At 43.6% G+C, this 22,397-nt stretch overlaps 1 protein-coding gene across 5 annotated transcripts in view; it reads left to right on the forward strand.

Moving 5' to 3' along the window:
• Positions 1–746: 746 nt before the first annotated feature.
• The window catches only part of LOC131591628 (chromodomain-helicase-DNA-binding protein 1-like), an 82,521-nt gene continuing 60,870 nt past the window's right edge, over positions 747–22,397 (forward strand). The window contains exons 1-2 of one of the 5 annotated variants that reach the window (XM_058862518.1): positions 747–2,407; positions 3,911–4,092. In XM_058862518.1, the coding sequence (XP_058718501.1) occupies positions 4,043–4,092 (50 nt within the window). In that variant the 5' untranslated portion in view covers positions 747–2,407; positions 3,911–4,042. Of the gene's footprint in view, positions 2,408–2,784; positions 3,401–3,910; positions 4,093–11,832; positions 11,874–22,397 lie in introns of those variants that run through there. The other 4 variants (XM_058862514.1, XM_058862515.1, XM_058862517.1 and 1 more) reach the window with 4 other exon arrangements.

Genomic DNA, 22,397 nt, shown 5'->3' on the forward strand with positions numbered 1-22,397 from the left:
TGTTTAGTCTTGCTGATGCTGACATCTCAAGAATCAGAAATAGTTAACAATTTGTTCAGTTACAGGGAATGAGAAGGGGTTATGAAACAAGGTCCTGTCTAATTCTTGCAAAATGTGGAATATATAAAAATTTCATAAGAAAATATGTTCTTTGATGTTTGGTCTTTGTAAACTTTCAAGCCTAATAAACAAGACGGGAGATTTAATCTGTGAAACAGAGCACCTTACAAGCTCTGAGTGATGTCCAGGTGTTAGAAAATCAAATTAAAGTTTAGGGCCTGACATGCTTCAGTGATCTCGGACCTAGGAGCGAGCCTAACAAAGATTGGGAAGAAATGCAGAATTTATGGGCTACAAGGACTTTTGGCAGAACTCCCAAGATAAAGAAGAAACTAATAAAGCCAACTCAGCAACTGTGCCAAAATCAGCTCAAACTGGGTAAAAGTTAATTCTGGCAGGGGGAGATCACAACCAGCAACCCACAGACCACCAACCCAAAAGAAGAGAGAAACTGAGCATGTGGATTAATTAGCATGAGAATCTAGAGAATCATTAACTAGTAGAAGATATAATGCTAATTAATAAGAGGACTATGCAACTTATAGAAATGAACACTAATTCCTTTGTTTGCTAAAATGTATAAATAATTAAAAGTTTTGATAGTTGGTGTGCGTGTGTTAGGAGGAGTGATTCCCCCACACGCCTGGCACCAAAATAAAGTAATGCCTGGTCTCTGATACTGAAATTACAGTTTTAGAGAGTTTTATTTTCCTGATATTTTCAGTGATAGGGTGAGGGAGAAAATTGGAAAAGTGAGAAAACTCATAGGTTAAGGACAGTTAAATATGTAAAGCAAAAGCTGTGCACACAAGCAAAGCAAAACAAGGAATTCATTCAGCGGCAGGCAGGTGTTCATCCATCTCCAGAAAAGCAAGGCCTCATCACATGTAACGGTTACTTGGGGAAGATAGATGCCATAACTTTGAACATCCTCCCCTTCCTTCTCCCCTCAGCTTTATATGCTGAACATGATGTCATATGGTCTGGAATATCCCTTTGGTCAGTTGGGGTCACCTGTCCCACCTGTGTCTCCTCCCAACTTCTTGTGTAGCCCCAGCCTACTTCCTGGTGGGGTAGTGTGAGAAGCAGAAAAGGCCTTGGCTGTGTGTAAGCACTGCTCAGCAATAACAAATATATCCCTGAATTATCAACACTGTTTTAATCACAAATCCAAAACATAGCTTCATAATAGCTACTATGAAGAAAATGACCCCAGCCAAAACCAGCACAATATGCAGGATTCCAAAGAGGACAAAGCAGGTAAATTACTTCCTCTTTCCAGCACTCTGTAATTGTGTTGCTCAGAGCTGTCTTTTACTCAGCAGCCACTACTTTTTTTTTTGCTACTCTGGGAACAGGTAGACTCTTGCAGTAGGACTCTTTAAATTTTTTTTTTCTGAACATGAGCCACCTTAAACAAACAGCTTTCTTATTAATCACTTCAAAACAACTCGAATTAGATATCAAGAGAAAGAAAGAGTGTTCTGCCTCCAGCTGGGGGATGCTTTCCTCATGGAGGCAAGTGTTCTCTGTGCAGCTGCATGCCAAGCCTTCCTAAATATGCCCTAATGCCAACTGTAACAGCATAGGAAGACTAAGAAGTGCATGTGTGTTTGTTAGGGGGCTCTCATTTTAGACAGGAAAAATCTGAAGCAAACAAAAAAATCCCCCGCACCGCACTAAACAGTAACGTGGAGCTTAGGCCAGGTTCCCTGCTACACTGGGTGGGTCATGGGCGCCCCTCAGGCCGGGACGCGCCCTTCCCACTCACACAGGAGCTGCAAGCGGGCACCAGGAGCGGCATCCGCACCGGCTCCAGCGCACGTTCGCTGCTGCGGCGGGCAGGCGAGCTCCTACTGCCTCCGGCCTCTGCAATATCCAGCGCAGCTGGGAAGCCGCTTGGGTTCCGCCATGCCCTCCAAACGGCCCTTTCTGCCGCTACATCCCGGCGGCGCTGTGTCCTCCCGGCTGTTGCTCCTCCTCCCCGCTCCGTCCCTGGGCGCAGGACTGACATCACGCCCAGGGTTTCCATCCAATTAAGGGAGGAGGAGGTTGAGCGGAGTGGTAGCGTGATGGCGGTGGTCGAGAGGACGTAGGAAAACAGCGGCGGAGCAACAGAGTACTTACCAGGGCTCTCCCTGTCCGGTTTGGGGCCCTATTGTTCAAGCTGGTGGGGGCTACAGGCGAGCCCACTGCGTGGGGCTGTAAAGAGCCGGCGGCCCAGGCCTCGTGGTGGCCGCAGGAGCAGCCTTCGACCCTAGGTTGCAGCACAGACCTCTTTGTGGAGTGTAGCGCCGTCTCGGACCAGGGCAGACCTAGGAAAGTCGGGCCGAGTGCAAACACGCAGGTAGGCAGAGGCCCACCATGGCTCCTTTCTCTTTCCCTGGTCCGGAGTTGCGCGGTGGTTGTCGCTTTCAAAGATGGATGGAGAGGCGACTGGCGCTGAGAAGGAGTTGGATGCCTAGCGTGCCGCTGGGCTTTTGGAGCCGGTCGCTGTTTTCCGAAGAGGGAGGGAGGGAGCTGTGAAAACTGAGGTGGGCAGTCGGGGTTGAGCCTCTTTCGCTGGATCCAGCGGGGTCTGTGACGAACTGGTTGGGAGGCCTTCGCTCTTCTCTGGCCATGGGGGGGCGCTGGGAGAAGCGAGTACAGAGGACAGCGGCCGCCTTGGTAATACTTCCCGGGAGCCTTGACCAGGAGTAGCGCCTATGCAGGTCGCGCCACCAGCAGAGGGCCATTTTCCGGGGCGGGAGATGAACTCGCGAGATGTAGGGAGGAAGCCCTGGCCTGGGCTCTCCTCGGGAGCTGTCGGTCACGGGAGGCCGCGACAGCAGGGTGCGGGTGGTCGGGGAGGATTGTCGCAGAGCAGGGAGTGGCCGATAAGGAGAGTTTCTTGGCCACTAAAGATCTTTCCTGGGGCCCAGGGAGTACCGGTCCCAGAGGAGGCAGAGTGTTCGTACCCTGTGCGTGGGAGGGCAGCCACCGCGGATCTTGGCCTCGTTGGGCAACCAGCTGCTTATCTGCGAGGAACCACAAAGCTGCCTGGCTCGCCGTCGCTGGGGCCCCAGACTAGCTTCGCGGCCTCTGTGGAGTTACAGGGCTCTTTCCTATCACTTTTTTCCGTCATTGATTTTGTTTGCTGTCTGGAGTGGCCCTGGTGTCTGAGATAGTGCCTGAGTGCAGGGTTTTTACCATCCCGGTACGAGTCGGCGTCTGCCTCCATCATGAGCTGGAGCTTGGGCTGTATTAGAAAGCACCTCAAGGCAGGCAACCTGCAGGCAGGCCCCTAATCGCTTTCACACCACTACATCTGTGAGAGGTGCTGCTCTTTAGCTTATTACCAGTGAGTTTATACTTGTACTCCATGTAATGTGAACCTAAACTTTTTCTAGGTGCATCTGACATGGTAGAGATGTGATTGAAGATGTCTGAAATAGTGATCACTCAATCTGTGGCATCTTGTTAGCTTGATGTAGTTGAGCCATTTTTTAAAAATGGGACAGTCTATTTACTTGACTCTACCCCCAACAGAATGTAATCTTTGTGTCTAGAACTGCTTATGATATGTGTTTTGTGCACAAAATGATTTTGCTAATCATATCTTAGAGCATTAATAATTATGATTTTTATTTATGTGTTTGGGGAGGCTGTTTTCCTTTAAAAGTAAGATCAGGTTGTTCTTAAGACAGGACTATGGCATACCAAAAGCTATTTTTCAGTTAAAAAGAAGATGCCAGATGTGATAGATACTCCCTTTTGTTGGTGTTATTACAAGATAAGTTATTTTCAGTATCTTTCAGTTGCAACCATCAAATATTTCAAATTATGTCAATATTTTTCTTTACTACTTTAGGCAATTTTGGAAAAATCTTGCAGAGGACAGTTGAGTCATCTGGAAAACAGAGTACCAAGAAGTAATTTCTTGGCATCTGCCTTCTAACCTGAGTGGACTTCTATTTATCTTTTAAACTTCTTAATATTTACAATGAATGGGCACAGTGATGAAGATGTAAGAAACAGTAGTGGAGAGTCAAGGTAAGTACTTTCAGTCCTTGGCTACATATTCTCCTGTATTTTCCTTTTTAGAACTGGTTTACATTTTAACTTTGTGCTAAAGCTTCCTGGTGAACAAGTGGACTGACCATACATTTTTACAGATGCTTAATCTGCTTGTTAAAATCAGATAGTTTAATGACTGTAACAATCGTGTATATACCTTACATAATATAGTTTTAATTCTATTTAAGCTCTATCACTATTACTCTCTTTTTCCTCAAAAGTTGTCTGAAGTGTCAAAAGCTGAAACAGATTAGATTGAAATGATAATGTAAAACTCATGTCTGTCTAGAGTGCATGGCATGCATGCATAATATGTGCTGTATAAACCCTAAACTATGCTATCTCTAAAGTTGGAACAGTGGACTGTTAATTCCAGTGAGGCTTCCTTTTTTTCAATTGAGTTGTCAAAGCAGCATAATGTAAGGTGTTAACTTCATGTTTGTTTTCCAATGTGAAAGTACAGTTTTCCCAGCTGTTATCTTAATTTAAAAAAAAAATCCACTCCTCTAATGTCAATGCTGGTGTTCTAGGATGTGTAGAGGGTTCACTTGGTTGGAAAAGCCTGGTTAGAACTTTCCAGCTGCAAGATAAGGATAACTGTGGAGGAAGCCCAGTCCTTCGAAAGCCTTCCTTCTTGGAGATCTGTCTCCTAAGATAAGACAAAACTACTTAGTCATGGTGACTAAACTGTGGACCCCTTCCTGCTTTGGGACCCCATGCTATCTCCCTGTAAACTACTGGTCATTTTACCCCAGTCTTAGACCATTGGTCCCTTTCCCAGTTCTCCCCTTCCCTATAAAAACCCCAGCTTTTGCCCAGTTCAGTGAAAGTGACTGTCACTGGCCTCCTTCGCTGAAGCCTGCCAATAAAGGACTCTGCAGAATGCTACATGGCCTCCCGTCTCGTCCATGCATTGGCTGGGGTAACCCATGAGCGGAGCTGGGCTGATCTGAGCTGATCACAGGGCTGAAATCACTTCTAAAAAGAGCTGAACACTTGAAGCCTCAGACCGCTCATCGAGGTTACCCCTGGCTGGAAACTGCCTGAGACTCCCTGGACAGTCGTTCCTTGCGGGACCCCTATCCAGGATAGTCGGTGGCAGTGCCGGGGGTTGGACAGACCCCTGAACCAGCCACCAACAGATAACAGTGAACTTTAGGGGTGGAATTGAATTCTTGTTCAACTTAGAAGTGTTCTAGAATAAGTATCTACTGCACTAGGAAGTTAAAATTTCTAAAACTGGGAATATGATGAATGCTTCAGATTTAAGAAGGCAAGGGAAACTTACAAATAGAAGCTGTTGTGCTCATGCTGTCAGTCTACCCATCTGTCTTGTCTGTCTCCTCTTTCTGATCACAGCCAGTTGAACCTGTTAGTTGATTTCATGAGTCAGAGGTCATAAAGAAAACTGAGTTCTGTGGGCTTTATGAAAACAGCCAGTTGTGTAAAGGGGGTAGATCTGAATTATGGCCCCAAGTGAAAAAATGACCAGCTGATCATTCAGCACATGCTGGCCATTAAGCTTGCATGTAGCATAGTGTGAGTAATGGGGTGGGAAGAAGGGGGAAGAGAAGTGTTCAGTGTATTTTTTAAAGTTCCTTTAGTTTTACTGTTCATAGGTTTCCTACAGATTTACACCTAATATCACCTAAAGTTGTTAATGTCAAGCTTTAATGTTATACCTAGAAATATTCTAGAAAGTCAGTAAACTTTGAATCTTGTGAATAATTTGTAAACTTTTTTTGTTGTGATTTCTACTTCTAGTAAAGATGGTACTTGCTTAGTTAGTAAACAAATTTTGGGTTTCTTCTAGTAAGTGGCAAAATATTCCTGATTACTTACATTTAAAAAGAAACCAAAAAACCAAAACCAAACCAAACAAAAACCCCCCAACCAAACCCAACAATAACCTTTGTCAGTTGAGTAGAGGAATATGAACAAAATAAAAGTGTGACCAAAGGTAGACTTTTGAACTTTTAGAGAGTTATAACTAAGACCTCCAATAAACATTAACTTACTGGGGACAACCCTGATGACTTTGTATTTAGGAAGTTTTTTACTACTTTAAATGAGCCGCCTAGCTAAAGATAATGTTTGAGTAATACTGCATATCAAACTATGACCACTTGTAAATACCAGTATAACAAAATTACTCAAAAGCTGTAGCAATTATCATAAGACTAAACCAATTAAATATCAAAAAGGTATTCAGACAACTTTATTATAAGCAAATATCAGGAAGATGAAAATTACTTAAAACATTATTGTGGAGGCAGGTCAGCCTGCCAAGGCTTTCCCTTGGAGGAATGTGCCCTGAGAGAGCTGTGATAAGCTTATCTCAACCTTCTCCTGGAAAGATATCCCTTAGATGGGACCATCCACTCTTGTCATGGTGAGCAATCCCACCATGCTTTGGTGACTATGCTGATCCTTTGTAATCCATTGGTTTTCCCCCCTGATACCACCCTAGCTTTCCCCCATAAAAACCCCCAGCTTCTGCCCAGTTCAGGAGGGAGCTGCCATCCCTGGCTACCCTTCATAGAGCTGCTGGACAATAAAGGCTATCTCTGTGGGATCACCACACAACACTTCTGTCTCTCTATCTTTGAGTCAGCCCGGGATAACCTCACAAGCTGAGCTGAAAATCACTGAGCTGAAACCACTTGCAGCCACAGGCTGCCCCTTGCTGAGATTACCTGGTGGCCAGGGATCACCAGAGACCCCCTCGAAGGCTGCCTCTTGTGGGACTGCTCCCTCCAGGAAGGTCATAGCTCCGGGTCAGACCAACTGACCTGGCCTGACTACCACACGATAGTTTCCTCTAAAGTAAGACTTTGTTTTGCATCTTAAATTTGCTGCTGAACACAATTTAAAGCTTTAAAAAAGTTTTAAAATGGTAAATGTTTTTTCCCTTATGCTTGTATCAGTCAGTAACCCTGTAGCCTAATTCACAGACAGATCTTGGAAAACCTATTTGTGTGCTTGCCATTTGCTATCAAGAAACTCTTGAACAGACCTTACTTCTCTGTAGGTAAAAAAGAGTGTGCTCAGTAAAGCTTATATGGAAAGTAGCTGGCTGGGGTGCAATTGTACTTCCTTTTTCCAGTAAGCAGAAAGTGGCTTCTTGCATCAAGGTCCCTTACCATTGTTTATGATCTTGAAAGCTGATGTTAATGTAAGACACTAATTTCTGTGGATTGAATTTGCTTTGTTGATTCAATAGTCTGTGGACTACAAAAGATGTTTAAGTAAAGCCAGCTCTTTGTCAGCAAGCTTGAATTTGCTGTATAAACTCCTACCTTCCACAGAAGATTAAAAAGGTAAGGTGAAAGCCACTATTCTAAGCTCCTGCTTTCAAGAAACCTAAGTGAGAGTTAAAAACAAAGCTTCTACAAGCATAATTAGGGAAGTATTTTCATCTATTGGTTTCTTTTTGGTAGAAGTATGTAATACAAGTTAGGAAAAAAAGGAAAAAGTGCACATGTACAGAGAGAGTTGTATTGTGTTTATGCGGTGAGGTTTTGGTAGTGAGGAGACTGCAGGGGCAGCTTTCACATAAGAGACATGAAGCTTCTGCTGTGCTGGATAAAGCCAGTTCCAACTTGCTCCAAAATAGATCTGCCATTGGCCAAACATGAGCCAGTCAGTGAAGCTGGGGCACCTCTGTGATAACATTTAAGAAATGCTGTGCAGCAGTGTGTGTATGTGAGAAGAGAGGGAGGTATGAGGGAGAAAAATGCAAGAGAAATAGCTCAGCAGACACTTAGGTCAGTGAAGGAAGGGTAGGAGGTATTCCAGGTGTCAGAACAGAGATTTCCTTACAGGCTGTGGAGAAGACCACTCCAGAGCAGATAACCATCCTGCAGCTCATGACAAAGCAGGTGGATGTGCCCTGGAGGAAGCTGCAGCCTCTAGAGAGTGCACATTTGGAGAGCAGGAAGTTTATTGTCATGAATTGCAGCCCCTGGAGGACCCACACTGGAGCAGTCCATTCCTGAAGGAATGTACCCCATGGAGAGGATACATGCTGGAGCAGGTAGTGAAGGACTGTAACGTGCTGGATGTGGGTGGGGAGAAGAAAATCCACAATCTGTGCTCCAGGTGCTCATGAGACAAACAGCCTTGTTTATTATTCAGAACTCACTTAAATACCCAATTCAAAAACTCCCGGGCTTGATATCTATTGGATGAGATCCCTCTCCCTGCCCAGCTTCCTGGTCAGTGGTGTGCTTACTTCTCAGCTTGAATGGGGCTGGCCGTGGGTCCCCTTATCTGGGGACATGTTCAGGTGTGAATCAGGCCAGCCAAATTGGATTTATGTCATGGTCAGATTTACTTTGTCCAGTCCAGGCCAGCTGTACTGTGACAATACTGTGACAAAGGATTATCCTTTGGGAGATGTGTTGGAGCAGGGGAAAAGTGTGAAGAGGAAGGAGTGGCAGATAAGCTCTTAAGAACTGACTGCAACCTCTCATTCCATAGTGAGGTTGGAACTAGAAGATCTCTAAGGTCCCTCCCAACCAAAACCATTCTATGATTCTCTCCCCACCCCTGAAGTGGGGGGGGGAAGATGTAGAAAGTTGGAAATGAAGGCGTGAAAGTGAGCCTGGGAAGAAGGTGTTTTAGTTTTGGCTTTGTGTCCTAGCATCCTACTTTATTTTCAATTGGCAAGAAATGAATTTGTCAGTCTAAGTAAAGGAAAAGAGTTTGTGTTCCAGAATAGATGAGGACAGGAAATAACCCCTCTTGGTAGCCTAAATTTAATACTCTGTTCCCTTTGCTTTATATTAGTGGTGATGAATAAGATCAGTGTCTTTTACACATATAAATCAGATTGAGTAGTTCTGTTTTTTTTTTTAATAAAACAAAAGCCCACTTGAATTGTATTTGCCTAAATAAACTTACTTAGGAACTTTCAGTTTTAGGAGCTTGGCATTTAGTGTCTGTTACTTCTATTCATTCTGGAAGGGGCTCTTCAAATACATGACCTTCCTTGGACTTCTTGTTTATTAAGACAGGGTGGACTGTCATCTCAGATGCTTTTCAAAGACCTTGCAGGAATTAATCTTTTCTGGTTTTAATGGGTTAAACTTTTATTTTGCTCAAAATAATATTCTGTTTCCTGTTGGTTTTTAATTGAGGGATTGTTAAGGCAGTTTAATGTAATGAATGCCCTCTAAATCAGTAGTGATAAATTATCTTCTCTTTGGTCCTTTATCAACATAGACCTTATACAGGGGTCTAAATGCTCTAACAGTGCTTTTGCAGCATGGCTTGTATAACTGTCTGTCATGAAGTTTCTCTTCCTAGTGCCTTGTATAAATTAGCTGACTGTTCCTAGTTGTGTGTTCTGATCAGGGGGATCTTTTTTTAAGAGGTAAGCTAGTGAAACTAAACCTAAGACTGCTGAAAAGAACTAGTGACTCTGTGACAGAACATTTGTTTTTAATGTTTGCCAGTGATGTTTTTCTTGAAGTCTGTCTCTCCTGTCATCTCCCCAAAGCATACTCAGATTTTATTCCATAGACATTTGTCACAAATGAGTGTGTTAGGTCACTCAAAGAATCACTGGCAAAGATATCAGGTTTAATATAAAAGCAAAAGCACAACAAAATTCATTGGCAAGGTTGACTCTACTACTTACTAGATGGTTAAAGCACACTGAGAAAAATTGGACTAAAATCTAAAATAAATCAATCTAAAACTAAAATCAACAAAAAATTATGTATGTGGAGGTTGGATAAGGATAAAAAGGAATGAGGAAGAGCCTCCCATTGAGTCACAAGTTTCAGAGTGGACCCCCTTGCTAAACTTAGCCCTGGACTTGACCAACAGTTTAGGCTTAAAGGTTTAACAGCACTTAATTGATAGCCTAATTTAAACAAATTTATAAGAGATTCTATAGAACTTACTATAAGCACAACAGTAACTCACTTATAAGCCTAACTTACAAATCTAATGTGCTTAAGAATCTAGGAGAGCAGCATTCCTGGTACATTTGCTATAGCATATTCACACTCGCATGCACACAGACATAAAGAGTCTGTACAAGCTACCTGTGAAAAATTCCCCTTGAATTCAGTGAAGTACTCACTTTGGATGCACTTGCATCTTCTCAATGGGCAAAGGGTTGAGCCTTGAGGAGTGGGGGGGTATCAGCCCAGGATCTATCATCATTTGGCGATCTTCCGAGTATGGCAAACTTGAGAGTTCACTGGCTCTGAGAGGCCCCACTCAGAGGGAGGTTGTTGGTCACAGCTCGCTGCGGTCCAGGAGAGCTCAAAGGGTCTCATTTTGGACTGGTGTTTATAGGGCCGCAAGAGAGTGGGCTTTAGTCATAGTAATTTTCCTTCTTGGATGCAATTCAGGTCAGTAACTTTCTTTGAAAGTTTGATAACAAAAATGTTATTCCATTTGGGTTGTTATTCAGGCAAGAAAAATAAGTTTCCAAGGCTGTTAAAAAAACAGGAGCTTATTAGACAGCACAAGTTCCTGGGAACAGACAATGTTTCTGATAAGCTCAAGAGGAGCTTAGTCCAGGTGCTGTTCATCAAGGCCAGGGCCTAACGAGCATTTATCAGATCATAGTGCAGCCTGGGGAGTAAGCACCACCACAATTGGGATTTGAAAAATTAGCAGGTGCAAACAATTATTTCTTGGTACTCTCAGTAAGCTATCTTGCTTTTCTTGTAAAATAGTTTGAAAATAAATATTGCTTTTGTGGGTCTCTCTTAAATTGCTCTTAAATATAATGAGAATATCCAGAGACAGTATCAAACTTTCATACCAAGTCAGATTTCCCATATGCTGCTGTACAAATGCAACTATTTGACTCAAGGGCTAGGGGTGTGAGAAATTTATTTACTACATAACCTGGAAGATGCTGTCTGTAGACTTTACATTGGTTTGCCAACATACATAAAATGATAATTTTTCATGCAGAAATCCCATCCTGAGAGCATGCTATTCACTCTTAGTATATATTCCTGCATGCCTACTACAGTAGGTTAGCGCTGTCAGTTAACTTCAGCATCATTGCAGTAATTTGTTTGCATACTAGAGGAGTAGACTCGCTTCAGTAGGATTGAAGAGGTCATTCTTGCTTTATCCATCACTTTTGCTTCTTTTTTTCTTTCACAGTCCTGTGATGGTCCTGTAACTGTTTTGTACAATCTCATGCATTCCTGTCTTTGTTTAGTGTTGGTGGTTTTGGGTTTGGTGGTTGTTTTTTTTTTTTTTTGGTGGGTTTTTTCCTAATTGAACAAAGTACAGTGTATGTAATGTATGGTTTCTTATTTCAAGAATATATTTTATCAAATAATGCTGTTTCAATTTTACTGGGTTTTATATATATATATAATGTATAAAAATTGTTTGAAGCACAAAGAAGAAAAGCTTATATGACATGTTTGAAAGAGGGACTTACAAATGTAGGAATTCTGTTTTGGCTAACAGAATGAAGTATTTAAAAGAGCAGAAATGCTCTTCAACGGCAAATATTGAATATTCCCTTTCTGTATACATGATATTAACAGCCTCTTTATTCTGTAGCTTAATTTGCCTTGCCCTATTGTTTTAGATCTAGAGTTCTTCCGATTCTCGTCTTGATAGCGTTTATAATTTCTGTTGATGTTTGGTCTCTTGGAAGCACATTGATCAGTGAAGAAGGGGGGAAGCAAATGACACCACAGGATGGAGTTTGTTGGAAGAGAGCAGCAATGCAAGAGCAGAGTAAAGGGAAGACATAATATGAAAAGGTGGGATAGGGTAAATTGACAAACACAGGTGAATAGATAAATGAAAATTAAGTCTTGTACATTTTCTCTCATTATATGTAAGGTGTGCATGGTTTTTCTACCAGTTTCTTGAGTGTATTCAGAAAGGGTGAGGGGAAGCCAGGAAGGCTCTAATTTAAGCTTAAGTGTCTGAAGATTGCCTCCTACCTTCCAGTTTCAAGTAGGTTTTTATGAAAGAGGGGGAAAAAAGGCTGGTTGTATTGTACTCAAACTTTTTATTTTAGGCTACTTCAGGTGTCCACAACAGGATGAGTGTGGTGTCCTCTTTGACCTTTTGCTGAACTGTTTCAAATAAAAGCATCTAAAGAAAAGGCACTGACCCTGGACTGTACAGGAAGAGAAGGGGGAAATAGATGAAGCACTTTGCTTGTCTTTTTATGTAAGACAAACTCTGGAGAGCAGAGCATCATAATTGCTGATTATATGAGATTATATTTATGTAACAGCACTGGGTAGCAGGTAATTATGACAGCATTCTGAGTCTTTGGTTGAAGAAATATTTTAGTTCTAATGTTCCTTGCATCCTAAAGCTAGAGATACAATGCCAGAATCTCAGTAATTAGTAGTGCCAGTTCAAGGGATTAATCTTGTAGAAGTCAGTGGTATTATTTTGTGTTAATAGGCATTACTCATTGTGAGAAAAGTTAGACAAATTATAGACCTGTTGTGGTTTAACTCCAGCCGGCAACTAAGCACCACACAGCTGCTCACTCACTCTCCCCTGGTGGGATGGCAGAGAGAATCCAAAGAGTAGAAGTGAAAAAAACTCATGGGTTGCGATAGATGCAGTTTAATAGGGAAAGCAAAAGCCATGTGCACAAGCAAAGCAAATCAAGGAATTTATTCACCACTTCCCATCAGCAGGCAGGTGTTCATCCATCTCCAGGTAGTTGGTGTAGTTGAGGTTAGCTGTCCCGACTGTGTCCCTTCCCAACTTCTTGCGCACCCCTAGCATCCTCCCTGGTGGGATGGTGTGAGAAGCAAAAAAGGCCTTGGCTGTGTGTAAGCACTGCTCAGCAATAACAACAACATCCCTCTGTTATCAACACTGTTTACAGCACAAATCCAAATCATAGCCCCACACTAGCTACTATGAAGAAAATTAACTCTATCCCAGCCAAAACCAGCACATTCTCCACCCCTTATTTCATACCATTTATATCATGGTCAGGTCCCACACTATCCAATATATCCTCATTAACCACCACCCCCCTTTCCATCCTTTGATACAGTACACCTATCATTCCCTTAGTCTATGGACCACCCCTGCAAAAATGTCCACAAATGTCCACCGAGTTCCTTTAATCCATGACTTTGGGCTCCATCTACTATAGTGGTCACTCAGGACAGAAGTGCTGTGTTGGGTGCAGTTACTGGACACCAAGGTCAGTTCAGGTCGGGTCACTGCTGCACTACAACTGCTTCTTGTAAGACTTCTCTTCCATTAGTTTAGGTGATTCCTGCTATAGTAATTCCTATAACAGGCAACTCAAATCATTGGTTGCAATATTATAAAGGTATTTCCGCTACAATCTCCATCACTGGTCCCTTTGGACCAGATTCTAGGGTTTAATATTGCAATTAACTCCTCCCCTTGCCCCTATTCTGGCTTGGACTTATCCACGGACTGTAGTTCTTTAAGGGTGTACTTGTTCCAACAAAGCCTTACCCATGGCTGCGGGTCCTCCAGGGGTGTACCTGCTCTTTTGTGAGCTCATCCATGGCTACATGTATTGAGAAACTGCCAGACTATTCACTGAATCTTCACAGAAGTATAGTGAACGCCGTTTATTTCTATCTTTATCACACTTTTATAGGGTCCGACAGGGTCCACGGGCTTAGCGAGCTACTATTGGTTAATACATATGGTTTACATTCTTTCCCGAATGCACAAGGCTATTGTTTTTCTTGCATGCTCACTGCTCCAGGAGAGTTTCAAGGACACTACCTTTAATATCACCGCTTATACCAAAGGCTGGCTTGTGCACACAGGCTTTTACTAAAATATCATGCTTTTACTCTGTTAAAATGTTTTATTATATACATGCTTTGAGGTGCTCCAGAGAGCAATGGTATCTTCCCGTCAGAAAGCTATGGCCTCTCTAAACTCTGCACCCACTGTGACTGATGCAGCTGCCTAGAGCTCCAGTGGGAACATGTATCAGGCTGCAGGGTATGCCCTGCTCTTATGCCAGTACTGGGCATTAGTAGTGAGCACACCTGTGGGAGGTGAGCCCAGGTAAAGGAACTCCTCTACTTAGTGGCAGAACTCTGGCAGGAAGTGAATAGGTTGAGGAGTATCAGGGAGTGTGAGAGAGAGATTACTGGAAATGCACCCTACCTTCCCTGGGACAGGCCTGACAGGTAGACAGGCTGCATGATATGGAGGATTCCCTATCCTCTCTCCTCCCAGCTGAACATGGTGACATAAGGGATAGGGGCCAATGGAAGCAAGTGCCTGCCCAGCGCAGCAAGTGCGTCTCCTCTGTGACTGCCCCACCTTCCCAAGTGCTATTGCATAATAGATACAAGACTCTGCAAGTGGAGCTGAATGATAATGAGGACAATAGTTCATCTAGCATGGAGGTGTTGCTGACGTTAAGTCAGCCTATGCCCTGCATCAAAACTGCTTCCATAAAGAAAAGTAAACAGGTTGTTGTCATAAGAGACTCCCTTATGAAGGGAACAGAAGGCCCCATATGCAGACCAGACCCACTTCTTAGGGAAGTCTGCTGCCTCCCTGAGACCCAGGTTAAAGATGTGAAGAGAAAGCTTCCTACCCTGGTACGGCCCTCAAATTATCACCCATTATTGAGTTTTCAGGTAGGCAGCAATGAAGTTGCAACAGGAAGTCTGAGGGCAATCGAGAGACTTCAGGGCCTTGGGATGACTGATTAAGGGATCAGGAGCAGAAGTGATATTCTTCTCTATCCTTCCAGTTGCAGGGAATGATGAGGGAAGAAACAGGAAGAGCCAGCAGATTAGTACCTGGCTCCAAGCCTGGTGTCACTGGTAGAATTTTGGGTTCTTTGATCACAGGTTGGCCTATGTGACACTGGGCCTGGGGGCAACAGATGGGGTACACCTGCGTCAAAGGGGAAAAAATATCTTTGCATAGGAGTTAGCAGGGCTCATTGAAAGAGCTTTAAACTAGATTGCAAGGGAGAAAGCGATAAACCCAGGCTCACTAGAAATAAGCCTGGAGGCAGCACGCCAATGTTTAAGAAACTAGTGAGGCCCTTTGGTCTGCAGTCTTAGTGGAGGTAGGGGAGGGAGATCCATGTGGCAGCAAAGACATGAGGGTTATTGATGTGTTATAAACTACAGATGCGCCTGAGAATAGTCCAACTGAGGTGCATCTACACCAATGCACACAGCATGGGCAACAAACAGGAGGAACTGGAAGCCATTGCCCAGCAGGAAAACTGACATAGTTGCCATCACGGACGCATGATGGAACGACTCGCACAGCTGGAGTGCTGCAATGAATGGCTATAAACACTTCAGAAGGAACAGGCAAGGAAGGTGGGGTAGCCCTGTATATTAGGGAGTGTTTTGATTGTCTAGAGCTTAATGATGTCACTGATAGGGTTGAGCATTTAAGTGTCAGTATTAAGGGGAAAGGCCAACAAGGCAAATCCGATGGGAGCCTGTTATGGAATGAAGAGGCAAATGAAATATGCTATAAACAGCTGGGAGAAGTCTGAGAATCACTAGCCCTTGTTCTCATGTGGGATTTCAACTTACCAGATGTCTGCTGGAAATACAATCCAGCAAAGAGGAAACAGTCTAGGACGTTCCTGGAGTGTGTGGAAGAGAACCTCCTGACACAGTTGGTGAGTGAGCCAATTAGGGAAGGCACCCTGCTGGACCTCTTGTATGTGAACAGAGAAGGACTGGTGGGTGATGTGATGGTTGGGGGCCGTCTTGGGCACAGCGATCACAAAACGATAAGAGTTTTTGATTCTTGGAGAAGTAAGGATGGGAGTCAGCAGAACTGCCACCTTGGACTTGTGGAGGGCAGGCTTTGGCCCGTTTAGGGGCCTGATTGACAGAGTCTGTTGGGAGGCAGTCCTGAAGGACAAAGGAGTCCAGGAAGGCTGGATGTGCTTTAAGAAGGAAATCTTAAAGGCTTAGGAGCAGGCCATTTCTATGTTCTGAAATATGAGCCAGTGGGGAAGAAGGCAAGCCTGACTGAACAGAATGCTTTGACTGGAACTCAGAACAAAAAGAGAGTTTAGGAACTTTGGAAGAAGGGGCAGGCAACTCAGGAGGACTACAAGGATGTTGTGAGGTAATGCATGGAGAAAATTAGAATGGCCAAAGCCTGACTAGAACTTAATCTGGATACTGCCATAAAAGACAATAAAAATGTTTTTACAAATACATCAGCAACAAAAGGAGGGCTAAGGAGAATCTCCATCTTTTACTGGATGCGGGGGGAAACATAGTGACAAAGGATGAGAAAAAGGCTGAGGTACTTAATGCCTTCTTTGCCTCAGTCTTTAATAGTAAGACCAGTTGTTCTCCAGGTACTCAGCTCCCTGACAGGGATGAGTAGCAGAATGAAGCCACCATAGTCCAAGGGGAAATGGTCAGTGACCTGCTACACTACTTGTCTACGGGGCCAGATGGGATGCACCCAAGGGTACTGAGGGAGCTGGCGGAAGAGCTCGCCAAGCCACTTTCAACCATTTACCAGCAGTCCTGGCTATCCAGGGAGGTCTCAATTGACTGGAGGTTAGCAAATGTGCTGCCCATCTACAAGAAGGGCCAGAAGGAGGATCCAGGGAACTACAAGCCTGTCAGTCTTACCTTGCTGCTGGGGAAGGTTATAGAGCAGATCATCTTGGTTGCCATCATGTCAGATGCAACCAGATGATCAGGTCCAGTCAGCATTGGTTTATGAAAGGCTTGAGTGACCTGGTCTCCTTCTTTGACAGGGTGACCTGCTTAGTTGATGAGGGAAAGGCTGTGGATGTCTATCTAAACTTTAGTAAAGCCTCTAACACTGTTTCCCACAGCATTCTCCTGGAGAAACTGGCTGCTCAATGGCTCAGACGGGTGCACTCTTTGCTGGGAAAAAAACTGGCTGGATGGTTAAGCCCAGAGAGTGGTGGTGAATGGAGTTACATCCAGCTGGTGGCCAGTCATTAGTTGTGTTCTCCAGGGCTCAGTATCGGGTCCAGTCCTGTTTAATATCTTTATGGATGATCTGGATGAGGGGATCGAGTGCACCTTCAGTAAGTTTGCAGATGATGCCAAGTTGGGTGGAAAGGCTCTGCAGAGGGATTTGAACAGGCTGGATTGATGGGCCAAGACCAGTGGTATTCCGTTCAACAAGGCCAAGTGTTGGGTCCTGCACTTGGGTCACAACAACCCCCCGCAGCGCTACAGGCTTGGGGAAGAGTGGCTGGAAAGTTATTTGGCAGAAAAGACCCTGGGGCTGCTGGTCGGCAGCCAGCTGAACATCAGCCAGCATGTGCCCAGGTGGCCAAGAAGGCCAATGGCATCCTGGCTTGTATCAGAAATAGTGCAGGAAGCAGGACCAGGGAAGCAATCGTACCCCTGTACTCGGCACTGGTGAGGCCATACCTCAAATCCTGTGTTCAGTTTTGGGCCCCTCACTACAAGAAAGATATTGAGATGCTGGAGTGTGTCCAGAGAAGGGTAATGTAGCTGGCAAAGGGGCTGGGCCACAATTCTTATGAGGAGCGGCTGAGGGGGCTGGGGGTGTTTGGCCTGGGGAAAAGGAGGCTCAGGAGAGACCTTATTGCTCTCTACAACTACCTGAAAGGAGGCTGTAGTGAGGTGGGAGTTGATCTCTCAAGTAACAAGGGATAGGACAAGAGGAAATGGCCTCAAGTTGTGCCAGGGGAGGTTTAGATTGGATATTAGAAAAAATTTCTTCACTGAAAGGGTGGTCAAGCATTGGAAGAGGCTGCCCAGGGAAGTGGTTGAGTCCCCATCCCTGGAGGTATTTAAAAGCCATGTGGATGGGGCACTTAAGGACATGGTTTAGTGGTGGACTGGGCAGTGTTAGGTTAATGGTTGGACTCGATGATCTTTGAAGTCTTTTCCAACTTAAATGTTTATATAATTCTATGAAAAATCATCCCCTAATGGGCAGTAGACTAATATACAGTGAGGCAAACAAGTACCACGGCAAGCACAGGAGCCTGTCTATTAATAGCTAAACAGCAATAACAGCTATAAATTCGATCTAGCATATCCTAGTCAATTTGTCGTTATCACAAACCCTTCAAGCTCCACATGTGGTATCAGAAAGGACTGTTGTGGTTTAACCCCAGTTGACAACCAAGCACCACGCAGCTGTTGGCTCACTTTCCCCTGGAATGGGGGGTTCAATTGGAAGGGTAAAAGTGAGAAAACACATCAGTTGAGATAAAGACAGTTTAATAGGGAAAGAAAAGCCATGTACACAAGCAAAGCAAAACAAGGAATTCATTCACCATTTCCCATGGGCAGGCAGGTGTTCAGCTGTCCCCAGGAAAGCAGGACTCCATCATGTGCAATGGTGACTTGGGAATGCAGAACACCATCCTTCTGAACATCCCCCCTTCCTCCTTCTTCCCCCAGCTTTATCTGCTGAGCATGACATCATATGGTATGGAATATTCCTTTGGTCAGCTGGGGTCAGCTGTCCTGGCTGTGCCCCCTTCCAACTTCTTGTGCACTCCCACTGGCAGTGTGGTACTAGAAGCAGAAAGGCCTTGACTCTGTGTAAGCACTACTCATCAATAACAAATATATCCCTGAATTATCAACACTGTTTTGATCACAAATCCAAAACATAGCTTCATACTGGCTACTATGAAGAAAATTCACTCTACCTCAGCCAAAACCAACACAGGTCCCTAGCTGGACAGCATCAGATAACATTTAAAGCTCTTCAGTTAGAGGAGGAATTGCTTGTATGTTACACCACAGGTAATGTAGGGAAAATCAAAGAAGTCCATAGGCAAAGGAGGAAAAGAAAATGTGCTAAGGATGTTGAAATATGACTACCTCACAATTATTGTTTCCATGAATTTGCTTTTTAAATGGCAGTGCTGTTTTAACTGTTGGACTTGATGATTTTGTATGTTTTTTTCTACAAGCTTTAAAAACTCAAACAGATTTTTAAAGCTATGGCAAATAAGTTCTCTGAACTTAGAGTGATGCTGATAGATATTGCAGTGTAATGGGTTCTAGAGTAGTTTTGTTATTTTTTTGTTTGGTGGTTGTTTGGGTTTGGTTGTTGTTGTTATTATGTCAGTAATCTTCCTTGAAGAAAAGGGAAAAGGTATTAGACTGTGTAGCATTTTAAGCACTTGGAAAAGCAACTGAAGTCTGTCATGATGCAATGTGGCATGTTTATGCATGTATTAAAATTGAAAAAAAGCAAAATCCACCAACAAAAACACTTTGTGCTTGAACTGTATTTATTTTTCTTAAGTTCTGTATTGTTTTGAACTGGTTTATACTTTGTTTCAGGACAGCAGTCTTAAGAAATATTGTCCTGTTCAATTGTGCTCACTTGTTGCACTGTTGTGTGGTGTCTAAGTTGGTAGGATGTTTTTTAAAAGCTGAATCTGTTTCTTCTACAGACTGCACTGACAGCACTAAGGGGGTGCTGTGTTGAGGAAAGGTTGGAGAGGGCATTAATAGCAATGTCAAAATAAGCTGTTCTTGTGAAGCATCACTCACCAGCAGGCAAATATATTGTTTGAGGACCAAGACACTGTTTTCAAAGTGCTTGGCTTCAGCTGTGATAGCTCATACTGCTGCTTTGTACCATTTTTTGAATTGTGTGAAAATTAAAAGAATTTCAGAATTAATGTAGTAGCACTTAAAGTGAAGTTTTGAAATTGCTGCTTCTTTAGTTCTTCCTCTATTTGTAAGGAGATGATAGATGTAAGGGTTTTTTTTATAAACATGTGCATGTGCGTAACTGTGTGTACCTTTTCTTATATAATTCCCTCCTTCCTCCTAGGGTTAGCACCTGAATTACTGCTCATGTGGTAGAGGTTCTTAAGTAATCCCCTGACAGGGATTAGAGATATATATTCATTTCTAATAACTAAGGGTTGCTTAATGTATCTGTGTTAGGGAGAAAAGAAGACTGCTCTCCATTACTGTTTTTTACCCCTTAGTGTGTCAGTAATTTTGTATTTGTGGTAAAATGTGGGGAGGCTGGGGGAGGAGAATTCTGTTTTTCTTTCATGAAGACATTAGCTAAAATACTGTAGCAAAAGAAAAAATAAAATAAAATTGGCTACAATCAAGTCCTGAGACAGGGGAATCTGGGCCCTGCTTAGGTGATACTAAGAGGTAATGACTTAAATTTTTACTAGGTCAGCACTAGACAAGTGAAACAAAAATAAAGACCCAAGTACATATATATATATCCAAATGAAGTTATATCTGCATAAGCAAAGTGCTAGAAAGAGATGCTCTGGTGGTGAATTGACATGGTGTAGCTGATTGTTCTCATTGTGAAATATTTCCCCCTTGTATCCAATCAGAATCTCCCCAGGAGTAACTTGTACCCATTACCCCCCCCCCCCCCCCCCCCTTCTTTTCCATGTAAAAAGGGAGTCTGTTTTCTTTGTCACCACCCTTTAAATACTAGAACATGGTGATAAGGTCTTCCCCTAAGCCTTCTTTCCTCAAAACCTAGTTCTCTCAGCCTTTCCTCATATGGCAGGTTTCACAGTTCTTTGATGATCTTTGTGGCCTTTCTGTAGAACCTCTTGAGCCTGTCCACGTCTTTTTCATATAGCAAAGACCAAAACTGAACACAGTATTCCAGGTGAGGCCTGACAAAGCACTGAATAGAGTGGGATAATGACTTTTTATCTCTGCTGGTGATGCTCTTGTTTATGCAACCCAGCATCCTGTTGACTCTCTGCCACAGCAATTCACTCATATTGAGCTCATTGCCCACCAGGACCCCCAGGTCCCTTTCCCAGCCTGTGCTGCACTCCTGGATTATGTTTTCACAGGTGAAAGACCTTACATTTGTCTTTGTTGAACTTCATATGGTTCTTGTTAGTCCACTCTTCTGGCCTATCCAGGTCTTCCTGCAGGGTGGTTCTCCCTTCCCAATTGTCCACTTCCCCACTCAGTTTGGTATCATTGACACACTTCATCAGGGTACACTTCATCCTATCCACCAGATCACTTATGAAGATATTAAACAGCAGTGGGCCCAATATCGATCCCTGGGGGACCCCACTTGTGACAGGTTGCTAGTTTGAAAAGGAACTATTTACCACCACCCCCTGGGTGTGGCCTGTCAGCCAGTTCCCCACCTACCACACAGACCACTTGTCTAGACCATAACACATCTAGGAGGAGACTAGGAAAACATATTGAAAGCCTTGGGGAAATCCAGGTAGACTGTTCATTGCTTGCCTCACATCAACTGAGCAGGTTACTTTGTCATAGAAGGCTATCAGGTTTGTCAAGGACAACTTGCCCTTGTGCTGGCTTTTCCCAGTCACATGTTTCATCTGACTAGTGATAGGCCCCAGAAGGATTTGTTCCATAACTTTCCCAAGGAACTGAAGTAAGACTGATGGGCCTATAACTTCCTGGATCCTCCTTTAAGCCCTTCTTGTAGATGGGGATGACATTAGCCTTCTTCAGATTCCCTAGTCTTCACAACTCCTCAAAGATCATGGAGAGTGGCCTTGCAACAATGTCAGTCAGCTCTTAACACCCTCAGGTGGATATTGTCAGGGGCCATAAATTGTCAGGGTCAAGCTCCTGTAATAGTTCATATACCAACTCTTCCTTCACTGCCGGTGAGTCTGTTTGCATCCACCTGGATTTTTGTTCCCAGGTCCTGGGGCCCATCAGTGCTGGTAAAGACAGAGGTGAAGAAAGTGTTGAGAATCTTTGCCTTTTCAGTGTTGTTGGTGACTAATTCATCTCTCCTGTTTAACAATGGGCCAATATTTTTCTTCTGTTTCTGCTTGTTGTTTACATACCTGAAGAACCCTTCCTTGTAGCTTTTGATGTGTCTGGTCAATTTCAATTCAAGCTGAGCTTTTGCTTTTCTAACTGAATCTCTGCACACCCTGACAACACCCTTGTAGCTCTCAAGGTGTATTCATCAGCTTTTCCATCTCTGGTATGTTTCTCTTTTGGTTTTGAGCAGACTCAGAAGCTCCCAGTTAAGCCAAAGAGGTCTTTTGCTTCACCTACTTCCTTTACCTTTAAAGGGGATGAACTGTTTTTGTGCTTCCATGAGTTTTCTTGAAAAGCTCCCAGTACTCGCTAGGTCCTTTATCCTCCATGGAAGCTTCCCATGGAATCCCTCACAACTGAGCTCTAAGCCAGCTGAAATTTGTTCTTCTAAAATCTAAAACCTTTTTCTTAGTACTAATCTTCAGTGTGCACAGCTGGGTCCCAAACACCACAATATTGTGATCACTGCAGCCAAGGCTATCACTAACCAAGCGTAAGGCCTCAAAA

The sequence above is a fragment of the Poecile atricapillus genome, chromosome W, assembly GCF_030490865.1.
Source record: "Poecile atricapillus isolate bPoeAtr1 chromosome W, bPoeAtr1.hap1, whole genome shotgun sequence".
Lineage (NCBI taxonomy): Eukaryota > Metazoa > Chordata > Aves > Passeriformes > Paridae > Poecile > Poecile atricapillus.